At 44.4% G+C, this 16,989-nt stretch overlaps 2 protein-coding genes across 2 annotated transcripts; both read left to right on the top strand.

Annotated features, from left to right (window-relative positions):
• Positions 1 to 4,966: 4,966 nt before the first annotated feature.
• Positions 4,967 to 10,030, top strand: LOC139822319 (uncharacterized). Its single transcript, XM_071793928.1, has 6 exons — positions 4,967 to 5,087; positions 5,148 to 5,916; positions 6,014 to 6,627; positions 6,742 to 6,965; positions 7,093 to 8,585; positions 9,640 to 10,030. Exons 1-6 carry the CDS (start codon positions 4,967 to 4,969, stop codon positions 10,028 to 10,030), a joined length of 3,612 nt encoding a protein of 1,203 aa, XP_071650029.1.
• Positions 10,031 to 12,886: 2,856 nt separating this feature from the next.
• LOC139821477 (uncharacterized) lies at positions 12,887 to 16,150 on the top strand. Its single transcript, XM_071792519.1, has 2 exons — positions 12,887 to 15,207; positions 15,345 to 16,150. The coding sequence occupies exons 1-2, from the start codon at positions 13,578 to 13,580 to the stop codon at positions 15,422 to 15,424; spliced, it is 1,710 nt and encodes a 569-aa protein (XP_071648620.1). The 5' UTR covers positions 12,887 to 13,577; the 3' UTR covers positions 15,425 to 16,150.
• The last annotated feature ends 839 nt before the right edge of the window (positions 16,151 to 16,989 follow it).

The raw sequence follows: 16,989 nt of genomic DNA, 5'->3' as shown, positions 1-16,989 counted from the left end.
GCTCGAATTGAGAACGAACCAGAGTCCCGGTTTTCTTGAAAGAACTCTTTAGGAATAATTCCTAAGATCTTGACTTTTCTCAGAAAGAACTTTTTGGTCAATTCTTTGAATGCGATGTATTTTCTGAGAATATTGTTGCGGGAAATTGTGATGTCGTTTAACATGTCATAAATATGCAAGACTCTCTCCTCAAAAAGCAGGTACCCCGGCGGATTTCTTTTCGGTTGAAAGGGGAGGTGGATAAGATTATCGAAGAAATGAAGGCATGTGGTGTAATCGAGGAATCAAATAATCCCTGGGTTTCCCCTGTAGTATTAAGACACAAAAAAAATGGAACGATAAGATTTTGTGTGGACTATCGAATTGTAAATGCACTGACGGAAAAAGATTCGTATCCCCTCCCCAAAATTGATGTTATATTTGATCATTTAGCAGGTAACGTTTGATTTTGTACTTTAGATTTGAAAAGTGGTTATTGGCAAATTAAAATTCGCCCTGAAGATAGAGAAAAAACGGCTTTCTCTTTTGGCAGAGGATTTTGGCAATTCATGGTGATGCCTTTTGGTTTATGTAACGCCCCCGCGACTTTTAAACGTCTTATTAAAAAAGTTTTGCAAGAATTATTATTTAAAATTTGCTTAGTTTACTTAGATGATGTGATAATTTTTGGAAAAACTTTTGAAGAGATGCTGAAGAATTTGGAAAAAGTGTTCCTACGTTTGCAAAAAGTAAATTTAAAGATCAATCCTAAGAAATGTGTTTTGTTTAAAAAATAAGTAAAGTATTTAAGGCATATAATTTCGGCAAAGGGAGTTGCTACAGATTTTGAGAAAGTCGCTGCCGTTGAGAAATGGCCGGTTCCTGACACAAAAACTTTATTACGGAGTTTTCTCGGATTTTGCTCGTACTATCGTAAATTTATTAAAGGATTTTCTTCGATTGCTAAGCCCTTTTATGAATTAACGGGAAACCAGATAAAGTTTATCTGTAACGAGGCTCATCAGAACTCTTTTGATGAGTTAAAGCGGGTACTGTTCTCTCCCCCGGTGTTTTCTTTTCCGAAGGGGAAGAGTGAGTTTATTCTTGATACCGATGCCTCTAATATTGGAATTGGCGCAGTTTTATCTCAGAAGCAAAACGGGGAGGAGAGGGTCATCGCGTATTTTAGTCGCGTGCTGAACAAAGCTGAACGGAACTATTGTATAACTCGACGAGAACTCTTGGCGATTGTAGATTCTGTTAAGTTTTTTTGCCATTATCTTTTAGGATGTGAATTTTTGATCCGTACGGATCACATTTTTTTGCGTTGGCTTATGTCTTTTAAGGATTTAGATGGACAGTTGGCTCGGTGGCTGGAGAGGCTCCAGCAATATTGTTTCGTAATTACCTACAGAAAAAGACTCACGGGAATGCCGACGGATTGTCGAGGAGTACATGTAAGTCGTCCAGCTATGAGTATTGTGCCAGAATAGAAAGGAAGAATTCCCCGTAGCGAAGGCGAGCGATGTCGCTCGGATTGTATTAGCGGCAGAAGATCTTTCAGAATGGCGTTTTGAGCAAAGGGCGGACCCAAGCATTTCAATTATACTCCGTGGGAAGGAGGCTGGTGTTCGCCCACCACGCACTGAGTTGGTTGCAGAAGATATCTCTGTTCAGATCTACTGGTCATATTGGGATGCCCTGATCCTGAAGGAGGGCATACTTTATAAAAGATGGGAAGCTCCAAATCTTAAGTCTAGTTTTCTCCAACTCATTGTCCCACGAAAATTTGTTGGAGGAATTCTGGAAGTATTGCATGACTCTCCATCTGGGGGACATTTTGGTGTGAATAAAACTCTAGAGAAGATTCGGAAACGGTATTTCTGGGCGACCTGTAAGCAAGATGTGGAAGACTGATGTAGAACGTATAAGGTCTGCGTTGCCAGGAAGGGCTCTTCAGGGAAGGGAAAATCCCTCTTACAAATTTATAATGTTGGGGCACCCCTGGAGAGGGTTCAGATGGACATCCTCGGTCCTCTTTCAATGACAAAATCCGGTAATAAGTTTCTTCTTGTCCTAGTGGACTGTTTTACGAAATGGGTGGAAGTTTCCTTTTAAAAAACATGAGAGCGAAGTTTTTTTTTCTAACGTTTTGTATAAATTGCCAATCATTAGTCGATAACAATATATGTTTCGAGTTTAGTACATATTGGCGGAATAAACAGTTATTACTTTTTTTTTTTAATTGTTTTCTAAAGTTCTTTTGTATGCTTTTACTATTTGGGACGTTTTACGTTTCATATATTATTTATATTTGAAAATATTAATGAGTTTGTATAATGCAATAAAGCAGCAGAACTATTTTGCAGAACTTACAATTATTCTTTGTTCTTATTTTTTCCCCTTATTTACCTATTTTTATTTTTAGTTATTATCATTAATTTTTACTATTTGAGCAAAAATCAAATCTTTTACGAAAACTGTAAAAAACTTTATGTAAATAATTATTTATTTTACCATTAATCACCTTTAAGAATTAATTTTTGTTCAAATAATAACAATGCACACTTCAAAAACATATATCATTAGAATGTCTAATTTTGCTAAGATTTATAAAATTAAATAAAATTAAGTAAAAATGTTGTATTATACCTATATTCAAATGTCTTCTATTAAACGCAATTTTATTTTTTTCGATACTTGTATGCATCATAAAATAAGAGCTAATTAGTTTCACAACTTCCCGTGGAATATCCTATACAAGCGGTCGTATGTTAAAACTAGCCAAGCATCACATACTTATCTATACTAGGTCAAGAGACTGACAGTACTCATTGGTAAAATTTATAAAAGTCAAAAAATTGCATAAAAAATTTGTACAAAAGAATTATGAAATTAATCAAATGATGAAAAAAAATTAGAACCTGGCACAGTAAATAATGCACAATATATTATATTAATAATTATATAAATTAAGTGTGTAGACATTTTGACTCTGTTTTTGGGTCATTCTCAACGTAACAATATAAAAGTTAACGCAAATTACATACGTAAATCAAAGTTTATACAATAAAATGAGTTTACAGTTCTTAGCTGATATGCGTAGTTTCTCACGTATATTAGTTAAGAATCCTAAACTTATTGTATGCAGCAATTAAAACGTGCTCTAATTGCCTTTTTATCATTTGATTATTTCCTCAAGACAGCCTCTATACATTTTTATAAATAAAATAAACTGTGTTTATTAATAAGTATAGTTTTGCGATGCTTATATTATTATGAGTATCAAAGATTATCAATTTATATAAGGACCATCAGCCCAGTCAAAATGAAAAATTTGACAGAAATAATTCCAAACGTTTTGAAACTTGGTAGAGATGTTTGTTTAGGCTTACTAATGAACGTCTAAAAAGTCAATTGCCTGTTGCCAACCAATTATAGTATTCGAATTTTTTAGGTTGTAATTAACAATTTTTTGGTTATTTCCTGTTCCTATTGCCTGTTGCCTGGGATTGTGCAAGGGGTTTAAGTACCCGATAAATTTTTTTTTATATAGAAACATATATAAATATATATAATTATATGTAGGCCCGGAGGTATGTTCCGGGACTTTTATATGGTATATCGTTATATTCCAGGACATTTGGCATTTTCCAGGACTGTTCTGGAAAAAAATTTAAGTCCTACGGCAGTTTCCAGGACAGTTTTCAAATCTGTTATACAAATGTGAGGGTATATTCCAGGACTGTACATTTTAGAAAACGTAAACAGTCCCTGAACATACCTCTGGGCATTCATATATAAATGAATATATATGTTAAGCAGTAGCAAAACAGAATAATTAAATTATATTGTATTATTTAAATTATTATGTTTATATAATGTAATATTTATTTGTAATTGTTATTTGTATTTATTATTCATATTACAAATATTATTAATATCTACTATAGTACATACATACATTTTACTGTTTTCTATCTTTTATTTAAATGAAGCAAATGTATTCTTATTTGTTCCGAAAAAAAACCTAATTTGGCAGTTTCCAGGACAATCACAGATTGGTAGATTCAGAGACAGCATATGGTTCCAGAACATTTGACTATAACGACAGGTTTCGGGATATTTTTCTATCCATATCTAATAATGGTTTCCAGTAAATAGACCACTTTATTAAATATATATGTAGGAGTTCCCCTAGTTCGGTGGCGTTATCGGTAGATGGCCCGCGCGCAGGGCGCTAGTGGTGGGACAGCAGGGTAGAGAAGAGGGCACGCGGGAGAGATTTCCGCGCGCGGAGTGTAGTGTGTTCAGTCGACCGCGCACTGAGAAGGACTGATTGTATTTTATCCGCATTAAAGTCATTTTAGTCTTTTTAAAGAAAACGTCCGTTCCTTCACCATCCTCGGTATCAAACCCTACAGTTGGGGGCTCGTCTGTGATCGAGGCCGACAGCGTGTGTGAGATCGGTGAAGTCGAAAAGTCGAGTTACGTCGAAAAGTCGGGCGATTCGGAATTGCAACCAAAAAGTCGTGAGCGGGCTCGAACGTGTCGTACGCGTGACGTTCAGCCAGTGGGCAAGTTGTTACAGTCAAAGTCAAAGTTGTGCGGATTTCCATCAAGCGCGCGAAACGGTGTGTACCGCGGAAGTCGCCGCGTGTAAGCCAACGCTGATGTTGTGTGCGCTTGATCGAGTTCGCGATACGGCGGCCATTACAGAACGTGGCACGAGCCGAGCAGTCGTGTAAGAGAGACAGTGGTTTTTGAGACAGTTGTGGACGGAAGACGGTCGTGTACGAAAAGCAGTCGCGTGCGAGAAGCAGCCGTGTGTCGAGTGCATCATTGTACGTAGGACATAATCGTGCATCGTGAAGTGCCGAAATGTTTACGACGCCGCTTCTCAAAAAAATAGGCGCCAACGACCGGCGGAAACTAAGAGGACAACCGTACTGCGGATACAAAGGGCGCGTCGAACGTCGTGCGAAAGATGGACGGCGTCGGTAATACCGATAAAAGAGCGAAAAAGCAAGTAGCCAACCTAGTCGACTCACAAACATCGCCGATACCGATCGAAAAAATGACAGTGCTCCAACTCCAAGATGAATTACGTAAGAAAGGTTTATCGACAGTAGGGAAAAAGACGGTCCTACGAAGTTGATTGCAAAAAGCGATAGACGACGAGGACGATGGATCGGAGATCGACGAGGTAGATGACAGCAGCGACAACAAAGAGGTTAGGCAACAGACAGTGGGGCATTGTGCTCAGGATCGAAGACAGCGCAATTCGCAGCCACTGGGGCGTACCACACGTCAACAGACGAGACGTCATAGCTCGCTGAAGCGAACCGACCAGCGAGTTCAAACGCAAGAATCGGAAAGTGAAGACGACCGGGAAGAAGCTCAAGATGTAACGCGAGTGCGAGTAAATCATCGGCATGGCGTGCCAGGTGAACGAGAGATGACACAGATAAATCACATGACGGGTGCATTTACTATCAAAAACGTTGAAGGAAGTATTCCTACTTTCACCGGCGACGATAAAATGACCATCCAAAATTGGATTGAGGAGTTTGAAGATACGAGCGTCTTGTTGCGATGGAGCGATTTACAGAAGGTAATCTACGGGAAAAAGATGCTTCGCGGATCGGCGAAACAATTCATTGCCTTACAGCGAGGGCTGGTGTCGTGGGCGGCTCTCAAAGAGTGTCTCATTAAAAAATTCGAAGTGGAGGTTAACAGCGCGATAATCCACACTCAATTGCAGAAACGTAAACGTCAAGCCAACGAGACTCCGCGTCAATACGTGTACGCTATGCGAACGACCGCGAATCAAGGCCGTGTAGAAGACGAGGCCCTTATCCGATACATTATTGACGGCATTCCGGATGACGAAGCGAATAAGCAGATTTTGTACAATTCACGAACGAGATCAACGAGGTGAAGAAGAATCTGAAGCTCTATGACCGCATGCGCGAAAAGTCAGGCCGGAAGAAACCAGCAGGTAAAGCTGACGCAAAGGGCGAATCAAGCAAAGCTGCAAAGATAAGAAAGACGCGAAGGAAAAGAAGGAAGCGAAGCAATCGGCGACAAAGAAGGCTCATTGTTTTGCATGTGGATCACCGGATCATGCAGTTAAGAATTGTTCCCACAAAGACAAAGGACCAAAGTGCTTCCGATGCTACCAGTTCGGACATGTTTCAAGTAATTGCGAACAACCAGCCAAGACAAGCAAGAAAGACGAAAAAATCAACCGAGTGACGGTTGACGAAGAGACGATCGCGATTCAAGTTAACGGCATCGACACTCTGGCTATACTGGATACAGGCAGTTCCAAAACTATTCTACGAGACGACGAATACATGAAGATCGGCAGTCCTACGCTGGAACCGACGGCACGCTTATTCAGAGGATTAGGAAACGCGCGAAGCAAGGCGAAAGGCGTCTTTGATGCAGAGTTGACAATTCAAGACGAAGTTTACTGCAACAAAGTATATGTTGTTTCAGTCGAAACAATGGACGCGAAGATGCTCATGGGGAAAGACTTACTCAAGCAGATGGATATTCGTATTCTCGGTGGACAGACAACAATCCGGAAGATAACAGCGATCGGCGATGGAACACCCGCGCACGACGTCAAAAATGAAGAAGGTATGCCATGTAACCGACCCAAAGACGAAGATGGCGATGAGGTCAGTGCAGAATAAGAGCGATGTGGTTTGTCTACAATCAACTACGTCGAGCCCTCTGAAATCAATGTTCGAGGACCTTACGCAGAAGAGATCAAGAAGCTGATAGACGATTACAAACCGAACAAGCAGGTGTGGCCCAAAGTCGAGATGAAGATTGTGCTGAAAGATCAAGAACCCGTTCGTGCCAAGCCACGGCGACTGTCAGTACAAGAAAGACAGATCCTACAGAAGCAAGTTGATGAATGGTTGAGAGACGGAATCATCAAGCCCAGTAGAAATCCATATTCGAGTGCCGTGGTACTCGTGAAGAAAAAAGACGGAACTTATCGCGTCTGTATTGATTATCGTCCAATCAACAAGAAGATTATTTGAGGCCAGTTTCCAACACCGTTGATCGAAGACTGTATCGATGATTTGGCCTCAGCCCGAGTTCTCGGTGATCGACCTGAAGAATGGCTTCTTCCACGTCCCAGTTGCGGAAGACAGTCAACAGTATACGTCCTTTGTGACGCCTGACGGACAATATGATTTCATGTTTTCCCCATTCGGTCTGTGTAACAGTCCGACCGAATTTTTTATATTCATGGAGGAAGTTTTCTGCGAATTCATCAGGCGACGCATTCTCCGCAAGTATTTGGATGACGTAGTCATACCGGGTAAAAATGAAGAAGAAGCAATGTACGGACTTCGTGAGACCCTGAGAGTTGCAGCTGAAAATGGGCTGGTGATCAACTGGAAGAAATGCAAGTTCCTGGAACGAGAGGTGGAGTTCCTTGGACATATTTTCGGAGGTGGCTTTGTCCGTCTCTCCAACGAAAAGATCAAAGCAGTGCAGAAGTTTCCGAAACCCAAGTGTCGAAAGGATCTCCAAAGTTTCCTTGGTTTAACAGGCTATTTTCGCAAGTTTGTTTTAGATTACGCAATTATCGCTCGACCATTATCTGATCTCCTGAAGGACAATAAAGGGTTCGGTTTCGGAGCGGCACAGGAGGAGGCGTTTGACAGGTTGAAGACAATATTGTCAAAGGAGCCCGTGCTGCGAATTTACAAGCCGGACGCAATTACGGAACTCCATATGGATGCCAGCAAGTTAGGATACGGGGCAATTCTGTTGCAGAAAGACTCACAATCAGGAGACAACAGCTTTCACCTAGTCTACTATATGAGCCGCAAAACGTCGGATGCCGAGCAGAAGCTTCACTCGTATGAATTGGAAGTGCTCGCCACTATTAACGCGTTGAAGAAATTCCGAGTCTACCTACAGGGTATCAAATTCAGGATCGTAACGGACTATGATGCATTCCGGAAGACATTGGACAAACGTGACCTGCCAGCCAAGGTCGCGAGATGGGCGTTGTTTATGGAAGAATTCCAGTACGAGGTGGAACATCGAACGGGATCACGTCTACGACATGTAGACGCCCCCAGTCGCTATCCCGTCCTAATAGTGGACGACACGGTTACGCAGATGATACAGAAACGACAGGACGAAGATGGGAGACTACGAGCGTTAAAACGGATACTGGAGACGGAACCGTACGAAGATTACATAGTCGAGAACGGTTTATTAATGAAAAGAGTCGATAACAAGGTCGTCATAGCGCTTCCTAGCAGTATGCACATGGACATCATTCTCAGAGCCCATGAAAACGGACACTTCGGTGTGAAGAAGATGTCTGAAAGCATCAAGAAAGATTTCTACATCCCTAAGTTGAAAGAGAAGCTCGAGAGGTTCATCAGCTGTTGTGTACTATGCGTTCTAGCGGACAAAAAGAAGGAAAAGATTGAAGGCGAGCTCATGCCTATCCCGAAAGGAGATATACCATTGTCGACGTATCACAGCGATCATCTTGGCCCGATGACATCAACGTCGAAGCTTTACAAGCACTTGTTCGTAGTTATCGATAGCTTCTCGAAGTTCGTGTGGTTATACCTGTTGTAATCTAAAATTACAACGGGTAATTATTAAATTATTTATAATAAAATTATAGAATAGTCTTTCGAAAGACTTCGAGGAAATTGTCTTTCGAAAGACTCCTCAATTTACGCTGACGCGGACGCGGAAGTTCATCAAGCTTCCGCGTCAATCGAACTATTGCGATATGCATAAGAATGTGCGACAACGCATTTCGACAATCGCGGAACCGCGGAGTATAGCGAGATTGCGAATGCGCTCGGTCACTGACCGACCTCATTCGGGGGACCGTCGAACCCGGCAGAAAAGCGCCGACAGGGCATAACTCAAAACAATATAAGGGACCGTCGAAGAAGCCGCGACGGAGAGTAATACACCGGAGACTCTGCCTGTGACCGTTCTCGTAAGCCGTGTCGCGAAGGTTTACATTATAACAAAGCGCGTGCGAGTTATAGTAATTGTGAAAGGCAAATACAAGTGTAAGTTAGTGAGTGTAAAAGGGGCGCTGAAATAAAGCTCCAATAGAAAGTAATACGAAGTGAAGTTCATTTAACGACGCCTACATCCCCGTTCCACCTGCGAACCCGACCGCTTCCTAGTCTGCCCGCCTGTGCCTACCGAGTCCCAACTCGTAAGGTCAAGAGATCCCGAAAATAATAAACGTTTTGCCGTAAGCCGTCACCAACCGGCGACGCGGCATAACATACCCCACCAAAACAACAAACGCGAAAGAGGTAGTTGCTAAGTTGACGATGCAGCAAACGACGTTTGGCAGCCCATAACAGATCATCAGCGATCGAGGCACGGCATTCACATCAGGCTACGGACTACTGTACGTTAGAGAATATAGAACACATCAAAATCACCACTGGAGTACCTAGAGGGAATGGCCAAGTTGAGAGAGTCAACAGGATCATTATATCAATACTAACGAAGCTGGCTTTGGATCATCCCGACCGATGGTATCGCTATGTGGATCAAGTTCAAGGTTGCCTAAACAGCACTTATCAACGGAGTATTGGAATGAAGCCATTTGAACTGATGTTTGGCGTAAAGATGCGGCGGAAGGAAGATCCACGGATTCTGGAGCTTATCGAGCAAGAATCGGCTGAGTTATTCGAGAATAACCGAGAGGACCTACGTAGCCAAGGCGAATTTGTATAAAATACAAGAAAAAAACCGGCGTACGTTCAACCGAAACCGCAAGGCCGCTATATTGTACAAGAAGGGCGACATCGTGGCCATCAAACGGACACAGTTTAGTCCCGGACTGAAAATTAAAAAGAAGTTTCTCGGTCCATACAAAGTATCGCAGGTGAACGGCAATCATCGTTATAAGGTGATTCGAGTTGGAGAAGGAAAAGGTCCGAAAATAACGACTACAGCAGCGGACTACATGAAGCCATACCAGTACCAGGGAGATGACTCTTCGGAGACCAAAGATTAGCAAAATGGCCGAGTGTAGGAGTGGGCCCCTAGTTCGGTGGCGCTATCGGCAGATGGCCCGCGCGCAGGGCGCTAGTGCGGGGACAGCAGGGTAGAGAAAAGGGCACGCGGGAGAGATTTCCGCGCGCGGAGTGTAGTGTGTTCAGTCAACCGCGCACTGAGAAGGACTGATTGTATTTTATCCGCATTAAAGTCATTTTAGTCTTGTTAAAGAAAACGTCCGTTCCTTCACCATCCTTGGTATCGAACCCTACATATATAGTATTATTAATACATTTATAATATTATTAATCCTATATATATACAGATATTCAATAAAGTAGTCTATGTACTGAAAACTACTGTTCGAGATTCCGTTAACGCTGCGCCGTCAGATCAGATGGCAGCATCGATCGGGTAACGACGCTCGATCACCGCGGCAGCTTGCGCCGCGCACGGGCGCGCTCATCGCCAACGTCTTCCTCGCGATATTTAGAGTCGTACAAATGGCCGCGCAGTGATCAGACGCACGACGTGTGCTCTGTGCATTTTCGATTGTGACTACGCAACGAAGTGCTCACCGCAGTGATTACAGCTGCCGAGATACTGCATTAACATGTAAAGCGACCGCTCATCCAGCTCTATTCGGGTACATCAACACGACGACTCAGGCTCACATGTGCGCGAGTGCCGACCGCCACGTGTCTCACCAGCTCACGGGCGATTCATCGAAGAGGACGACAATTAATATAATTGCCTCTCATTTACACGGACTATATACACCTCATTTATACACCGCTCATCGATTCTCAGGTCAGATTGTATCAATTTCGACGCATTAAAGACGCATTAAAGACGGCTCAGATTGTGGTCTGAGTTACACAAAATAAAGTGAAGATTTAGTTAACACCTTCCACGCGCGTCCTTCTCATCCCGCTTCCATCGCCGGGATTAATCAGCGATTTCGCGAACATTTGGTCCTTCGAGCCGGATGCGTGGAACTTAAATTGTAGCTCGGACACAGATCATGTGAACAGGGCATGCCTTTCACGACATGCCACGTGGACATTATCGCGCGCTTCCGCGAGTGAAGTACAGACATTCTCACGCGCGTTCGCGAGTGTTACGAAAACATGCTCACGCGCTCCTGCGAGTGTAAATAGACATTTTCACGTGCTCAATACATGACATTGTAGACTCTCGATTCGCATAGTGTTTTTCTCACGCGTCTCTCGAACGTTCTCGATTCGTGCAGCATTTCTTACACGTGTCTCGACATTTCTCAGGTATTTCATCGTGCGCAGCTCAGGGACGGCTCAACATGACGGAACCCGCAACGGCGGGTACGGGCGGTACGGAGATCGCGACGCCGCTGCTCGAGGTACCACCGGCTCGCACATTGGAACGCCAAGCCTCACCCGTGCGCTTGTCCACGGAGCTCATCCAAAATGAACCGCCTGGCGACGGTGCGGACTATTGGCGACACGATGCCAACTTGTGCAGAGGACATGACGTTCGAGGAGGTTATTCAAATCTCAATGCATCTCGAAGAGGCGAACAAGGCGTTTCTCAAGGAGCATGCATATCTTGAAGCTTCACAGCCGTCGGCGCTCAGTCAACAGCAAAGCGCACGTTGACAGCTCAGCATGTGGCAGCTCAACCGACCCGCACGGCAGCATCTAATTTACCCGTGCGATTGTTGCAACGGCACTCACTTCATTGTGATGTGCACGTAATTTAGGGATCTTTCAATAGGCGATCGACAAAAACTAGCCATACCACGGAGGCTTTGGTTCAAATGCCTCGGCCGCCACAACGGCCACTCATGTAAAGGCTCACGGGGGTGCAAGAAGTGCACCAACCGTCACGATGCTGCATGAGGCTCATCAGTCGAACCCATCAGCGAAGCCGATCATCAGCTCAGCTGCGTCAACTCAATAGGAAGATGGTGCAATCGTCGCTCACTCATCTTTGGCCCGCTCATTACACTCAACATTACTCGCTACGGCCCTGGCTCAGATCAGCTCATCTGTTCATACTCAATGCGTATGGCCTCTCATTGATTCAGGTTCAGAACTTACCTTTGTTTCAGAATCTCTCGTTCGCCAGCTCAGCATCACTCGTCATCATTCCGTCATTCTCATTACCGGAATTGGTGGCGGAAAGTCCACGCAAAACTCGAGGAGTTGCATTGCTTACGCTCCGCTCACTTCACTCAAGATCAGACGTCATTCTTCAAGCTCACGTTCTGCAGGCATCAGCGAACATCCTGCCATCATTCAACTCTACACCACAGGAATGGCCGCATCTCTCCAAGTTAACCTTGGCTGATCCAGATTTTCTGACACCACGGCCATTGGATATCATCATTGGAGCTGACTCATATGGGCAGATCATCAAGCCCAACATCATCAAACGAGATACATTGATGCCAATTGCGCAGCTCTCTTCGGATGGCTCGTTTTCGGACCTGTTCATACATCCTCATCGGCAATTGCCATCGTGCATCATGCCTCCGTTCGGGAGGGAGAAGATGTTCTTGACGACTTGCTGGCGAAATCTGGATACAAGAAGAAGAGCCTGCGAGCAACAATTTTGATCTTACTCCTGACGAGCAAAGATGTGAAGAACATTTCAAGAGTACTGTTTCACGGGATTCAACAGGTCGATACACAGTTCGACTTACACTGAAATCATCACCGGATACTCTTAGCGATTCGTATCTCACTGCGCATCGATATTTGACAGGTTTACGAAGAAGACACTCACGAGATGACAACTATCGACGTCTGGATCATCAGCTTATAATACTCTATCAAGAGTTCAATCACACGAAGAATGCTTCAACTGTTTCCAGTCAGCTCACACAATATTATTTGCCACTGACATCACCAAAGGGTATAGTCAGATCAACGTGCATGAAGATGACTGAAATTTACAACGGACTCACTGGATAGATGAACAACTCAATGAAGTGCCATATCATCTAACAAGTAACAACGGTCGATATGTTGATGACAATTCTGGAGGCGACGACACCGTTCAGCAGGTAGTCAATACTGCTCAACGGACTTGTGCATGGCGGGCGGCTTCCCATTAGCAAGGTGGCACGCGACTCATCAAGATGTACTCACTGCGGTTCAAGCAGAAAAAGACCAGGGCTCACAAACTACATTGACGATTGCGTAACCAAACGACTCAGATTACGATGGCTTCCTCAAGAAGATTCATTCACATTCTCAACAAGGATCTCGTCGCACACCGATCATCTCACCAAACGCCTCGCTTGGTCTGAAGTGGCTCAGATACTCAAGATCCATTGGGCTTTATATCACCAGTGGTGATCAAGGCGAAGATGCTCTTGCAGGAGTTTTGGCTACATGAAGCTCCAATGAGATGAACCACTGCCATCCCAGCTCTCATCACGGTGGCTCATTATCAGAAAAGAACTCACAAGCTTGATCAAGCTCTCAATACCTCGGTGGTACAACCAAGGTAGCCCCTCTCAAATCACATGGAGTACCTCGTCAGTGGAATTTCACGGCTTTTCTGATACTTCTCAACTGGCAATGGCTGCAGTCGTATTTATCACCGTCCACGGCTCAAATGGTACCACGATTTCATTGGTGTGCTCCAAAACAAAGGTAGCACCGCTCAAGCGGCTCACCATCCCGAGACTTGAACTCACCGCAGCGCTGCTGCTCTCAAGACTCATGCAATACGTTCAAGCCACATTGAAGTTGAACGTCACAGCAACTCACCTGTGGACGGACTCTGTTGTGACACTCACGTGGATCAAATCTCATGCATCGCGCTGGAAGGATTTCGGGAGAAATCGGGTCTCTCAAATTCAAGAGCTCACTGCGAACGCACATTGGAAATACGTACCAGGTACGTCCAACCCAGCCGACTGCACCTCACGAGGATTAAACACTGCTCAACTCCAAAGCCACTCATTATGGTGGACGGGACCACCGTGGATACTCACCCCTGAAGCTTGGCCATCTCAACCCGCGCTTTCGGACGAGTTGAACTCGCACGAGGCTCGTCCTGGCATTGCGCTACATGCGGCCGCATCTCAACCGGAATATCACTGGGACCTGATATATAGGTACTCAACTCTCAACAAGTTATTGAAAATAACAGCTCTTTGTTTCAGATTCATATCGCTTCTGGGAAAGTGCCGACGCACGCCACTGGACTTGCACTCAGCTTTGGAGGAGGCCAGATTCTTCTGGATTAAGGCTACTCAAGCGGCATACTTTACGCACGAGATCAAGATGCTCACGGCCAACTCGAGACTACCAACTGCTCACGCATTCAGTCGATTGACTGCGTATATAGACGCTCAAGGGATCATCCGAGTTGGCGGCCGCCTCAACCAATCAGCACTAGCTCAAGACAGCAAACATCAGGCGATTTTGCCTCGCCACTCCCGGCTCTCAACCTTGATCATTTCACACGCCCATCTGCGTACTCTGCATGGAGGAACACAGCTGACATTGGCTCATGTCAGGCAAAGTTACTGGATCATCGGCGGACGGGCTCCGGTGAAGTCTCATATCTTGCGGTGTGTCGTGTGTGCTCGGCAGAGGGGGATCCGTGCTCATCAACTGATGGGCCAACTACCTCTCTCTCGGGTTACGCCGTCACGTCCGTTTACTCACACAGGAGTTGACTATGCCGGACCGCTCACCATCAAAACATGGAAAGGACGAGGTGCGAAAACATACAAAGGATGGATCTGTGTGTTCGTCTATTTCGCCACCTCCGCAATTCACCTCGAAGTAGTCAGTGACTACTCATCAGAAGGATTCATCGCAGCCTTCCGAAGATTCTCAGCGAGAAGGGGAATTGCTCAGACCATGTACTCGGACTGCGGGACAACATTCATTGGAGCAGACGCCGCGCTCAAGAAAATGTTCATCCAGAGCTCACAAGAACATCAGCGAATTGCTCAAATTCTACAACAGGATTGCACCAGATGGGAGTTCAACCCACCAGGCGCTCCACACATGGGGGGCAAGTGGGAGGCGGTGGTGAAATCCGTCAAGTTTCATCTGAGACGGACTATCGGGGAGACTCTACTCACTACGGAAGAACTCACAACGTTGCTTACGCAAACCAAGGACATTCTCAACTCGCGGCACTTAGAACCGCTGAGTGACGACCCTGAAGACGTCTCAACGCTCACACCAGGTCATTCCTCATTGGAGGTCCAATCACTACCATACCCGAGCCATCTCTGATTGACCTAGGAATCTCACGACTATCTCGGTGGCAGCTCATCCAGCAGCGTGTTCAACATTATTGAAAATAACAGCTCTCTGTTTCAGGTTTATCGCTCTTTTTGGGCACAATGGTCGGTTCATTACCTGCAACGCCAGCAGGCGATCTCCAAGTGGCATCATCCTAACAACAACATTAAGGTGGGCTCCATCGTGCTGCTCACCGACGAACGCTCTCCACCATGCAAGTGGCCACTCGCCAGAGTAACAGCTTTGCACCCCGGCAAGGATAGACTCACTAGGGTGGTTACCCTTAAGACGGCCACCACGAAACTCACTCGGCCAATCTCAGGAAGAAGGATCAAGAGTAAGGAATCATCAACAAGGTTGCTGATGGCGGGCGGAATGTTCGAGATTCCGTTAACGCTGCGCCGTCAGATCAGATGGCAGCATCGATCGGGTAACGACGCTCGATCACCGCGGCAGCTTGCGCCGCGCACGGGCGCGCTCATCGCCAACGTCTTTCTCGCGATATTCAGAGTCGTACAAATGGCCGCGCAGTGATCAGACGCACGACGTGTGCTCTGTGCATTTTCGATTGTGACTACGCATCGAAGTGCTCACCGCAGTGATTACAGCTGCCGAGATACTGCATTAACATGTAAAGCGACCGCTCATCCAGCTCTATTCGGGTACATCAACACGACGACTCAGGCTCACATGTGCGCGAGTGCCGACCGCCACGTGTCTCACCAGCTCACGGGCGATTCATCGAAGAGGACGGCAATTAATATAATTGCCTCTCATTTACACGGACTATATACACCTCATTTATACACCGCTCATCGATTCTCAGGTCAGATTGTATCAATTTCGACGCATTAAAGACACATTAAAGACGGCTCAGATTGTGGTCTGAGTTACACAAAATAAAGTGAAGATTTAGTTAACACCTTCCACGCGCGTCCTTCTCATCCCGCTTCCATCGCCGGGATTAATCAGCGATTTCGCGAACAACTACCATTAGATATGTATACAAAAATGTCCTGGAAACTGCCAAATTAGGTTTTTCTTCGAAACGAATAAAAATACATTTGTTTCATTTAAATAAGAAATAGAAAACAGTGTAAAAGATATAAAAAAAATATTTTTAAGTGATGTCCTAGAAACTGCCCCTGGACCTAAATATGTATATATAAATATATATATATATATATATACATATAATCTGTTGTATAATAAATCAATTGTATGATGAAACAAAGTTATTAATCTGGTTATAATATTTACAGTTTTTTGAATCTGAATCCTTTAAACGAAATTGGACAATTCGTTGAATCTAAGTTTATCAGATTTTATCTTTCTTCCTATTTTTATCCGACACTGTATACTTGTCGTAACTTTTCGTTGGATCAAAAGGTTCCCATCTACTCGCTGGAAAAATGTGTTTGTTCATCTTGTACCATGATCTAATAAGAAAAAATTAAAAAATAACATAAAAGAGAATTATACAAAGTATTCTTTTAATGATAAATACCTAAGTAAAACTTTTCCGGCACGTGATTCCTTGATTTCGACAGAAGCATCGTGCATAACACGAATATCATCGTAAACGTCAAATGTGAACAGAGGTCCGCTCTTTCCTTGTGCCTATAGACTTGACTCTTTGTTATATGTAAATAAATATAGAGAAATATTTTTCGTGCAGGTGTATTCTATCGTGCCATATACGCAAGTCTTTGCGGCAATGTCC

This window comes from Temnothorax longispinosus, chromosome 11, assembly GCF_030848805.1.
Source record: "Temnothorax longispinosus isolate EJ_2023e chromosome 11, Tlon_JGU_v1, whole genome shotgun sequence".
Lineage (NCBI taxonomy): Eukaryota > Metazoa > Arthropoda > Insecta > Hymenoptera > Formicidae > Temnothorax > Temnothorax longispinosus.
This window is presented reverse-complemented; position numbering and strand designations above follow the sequence as displayed.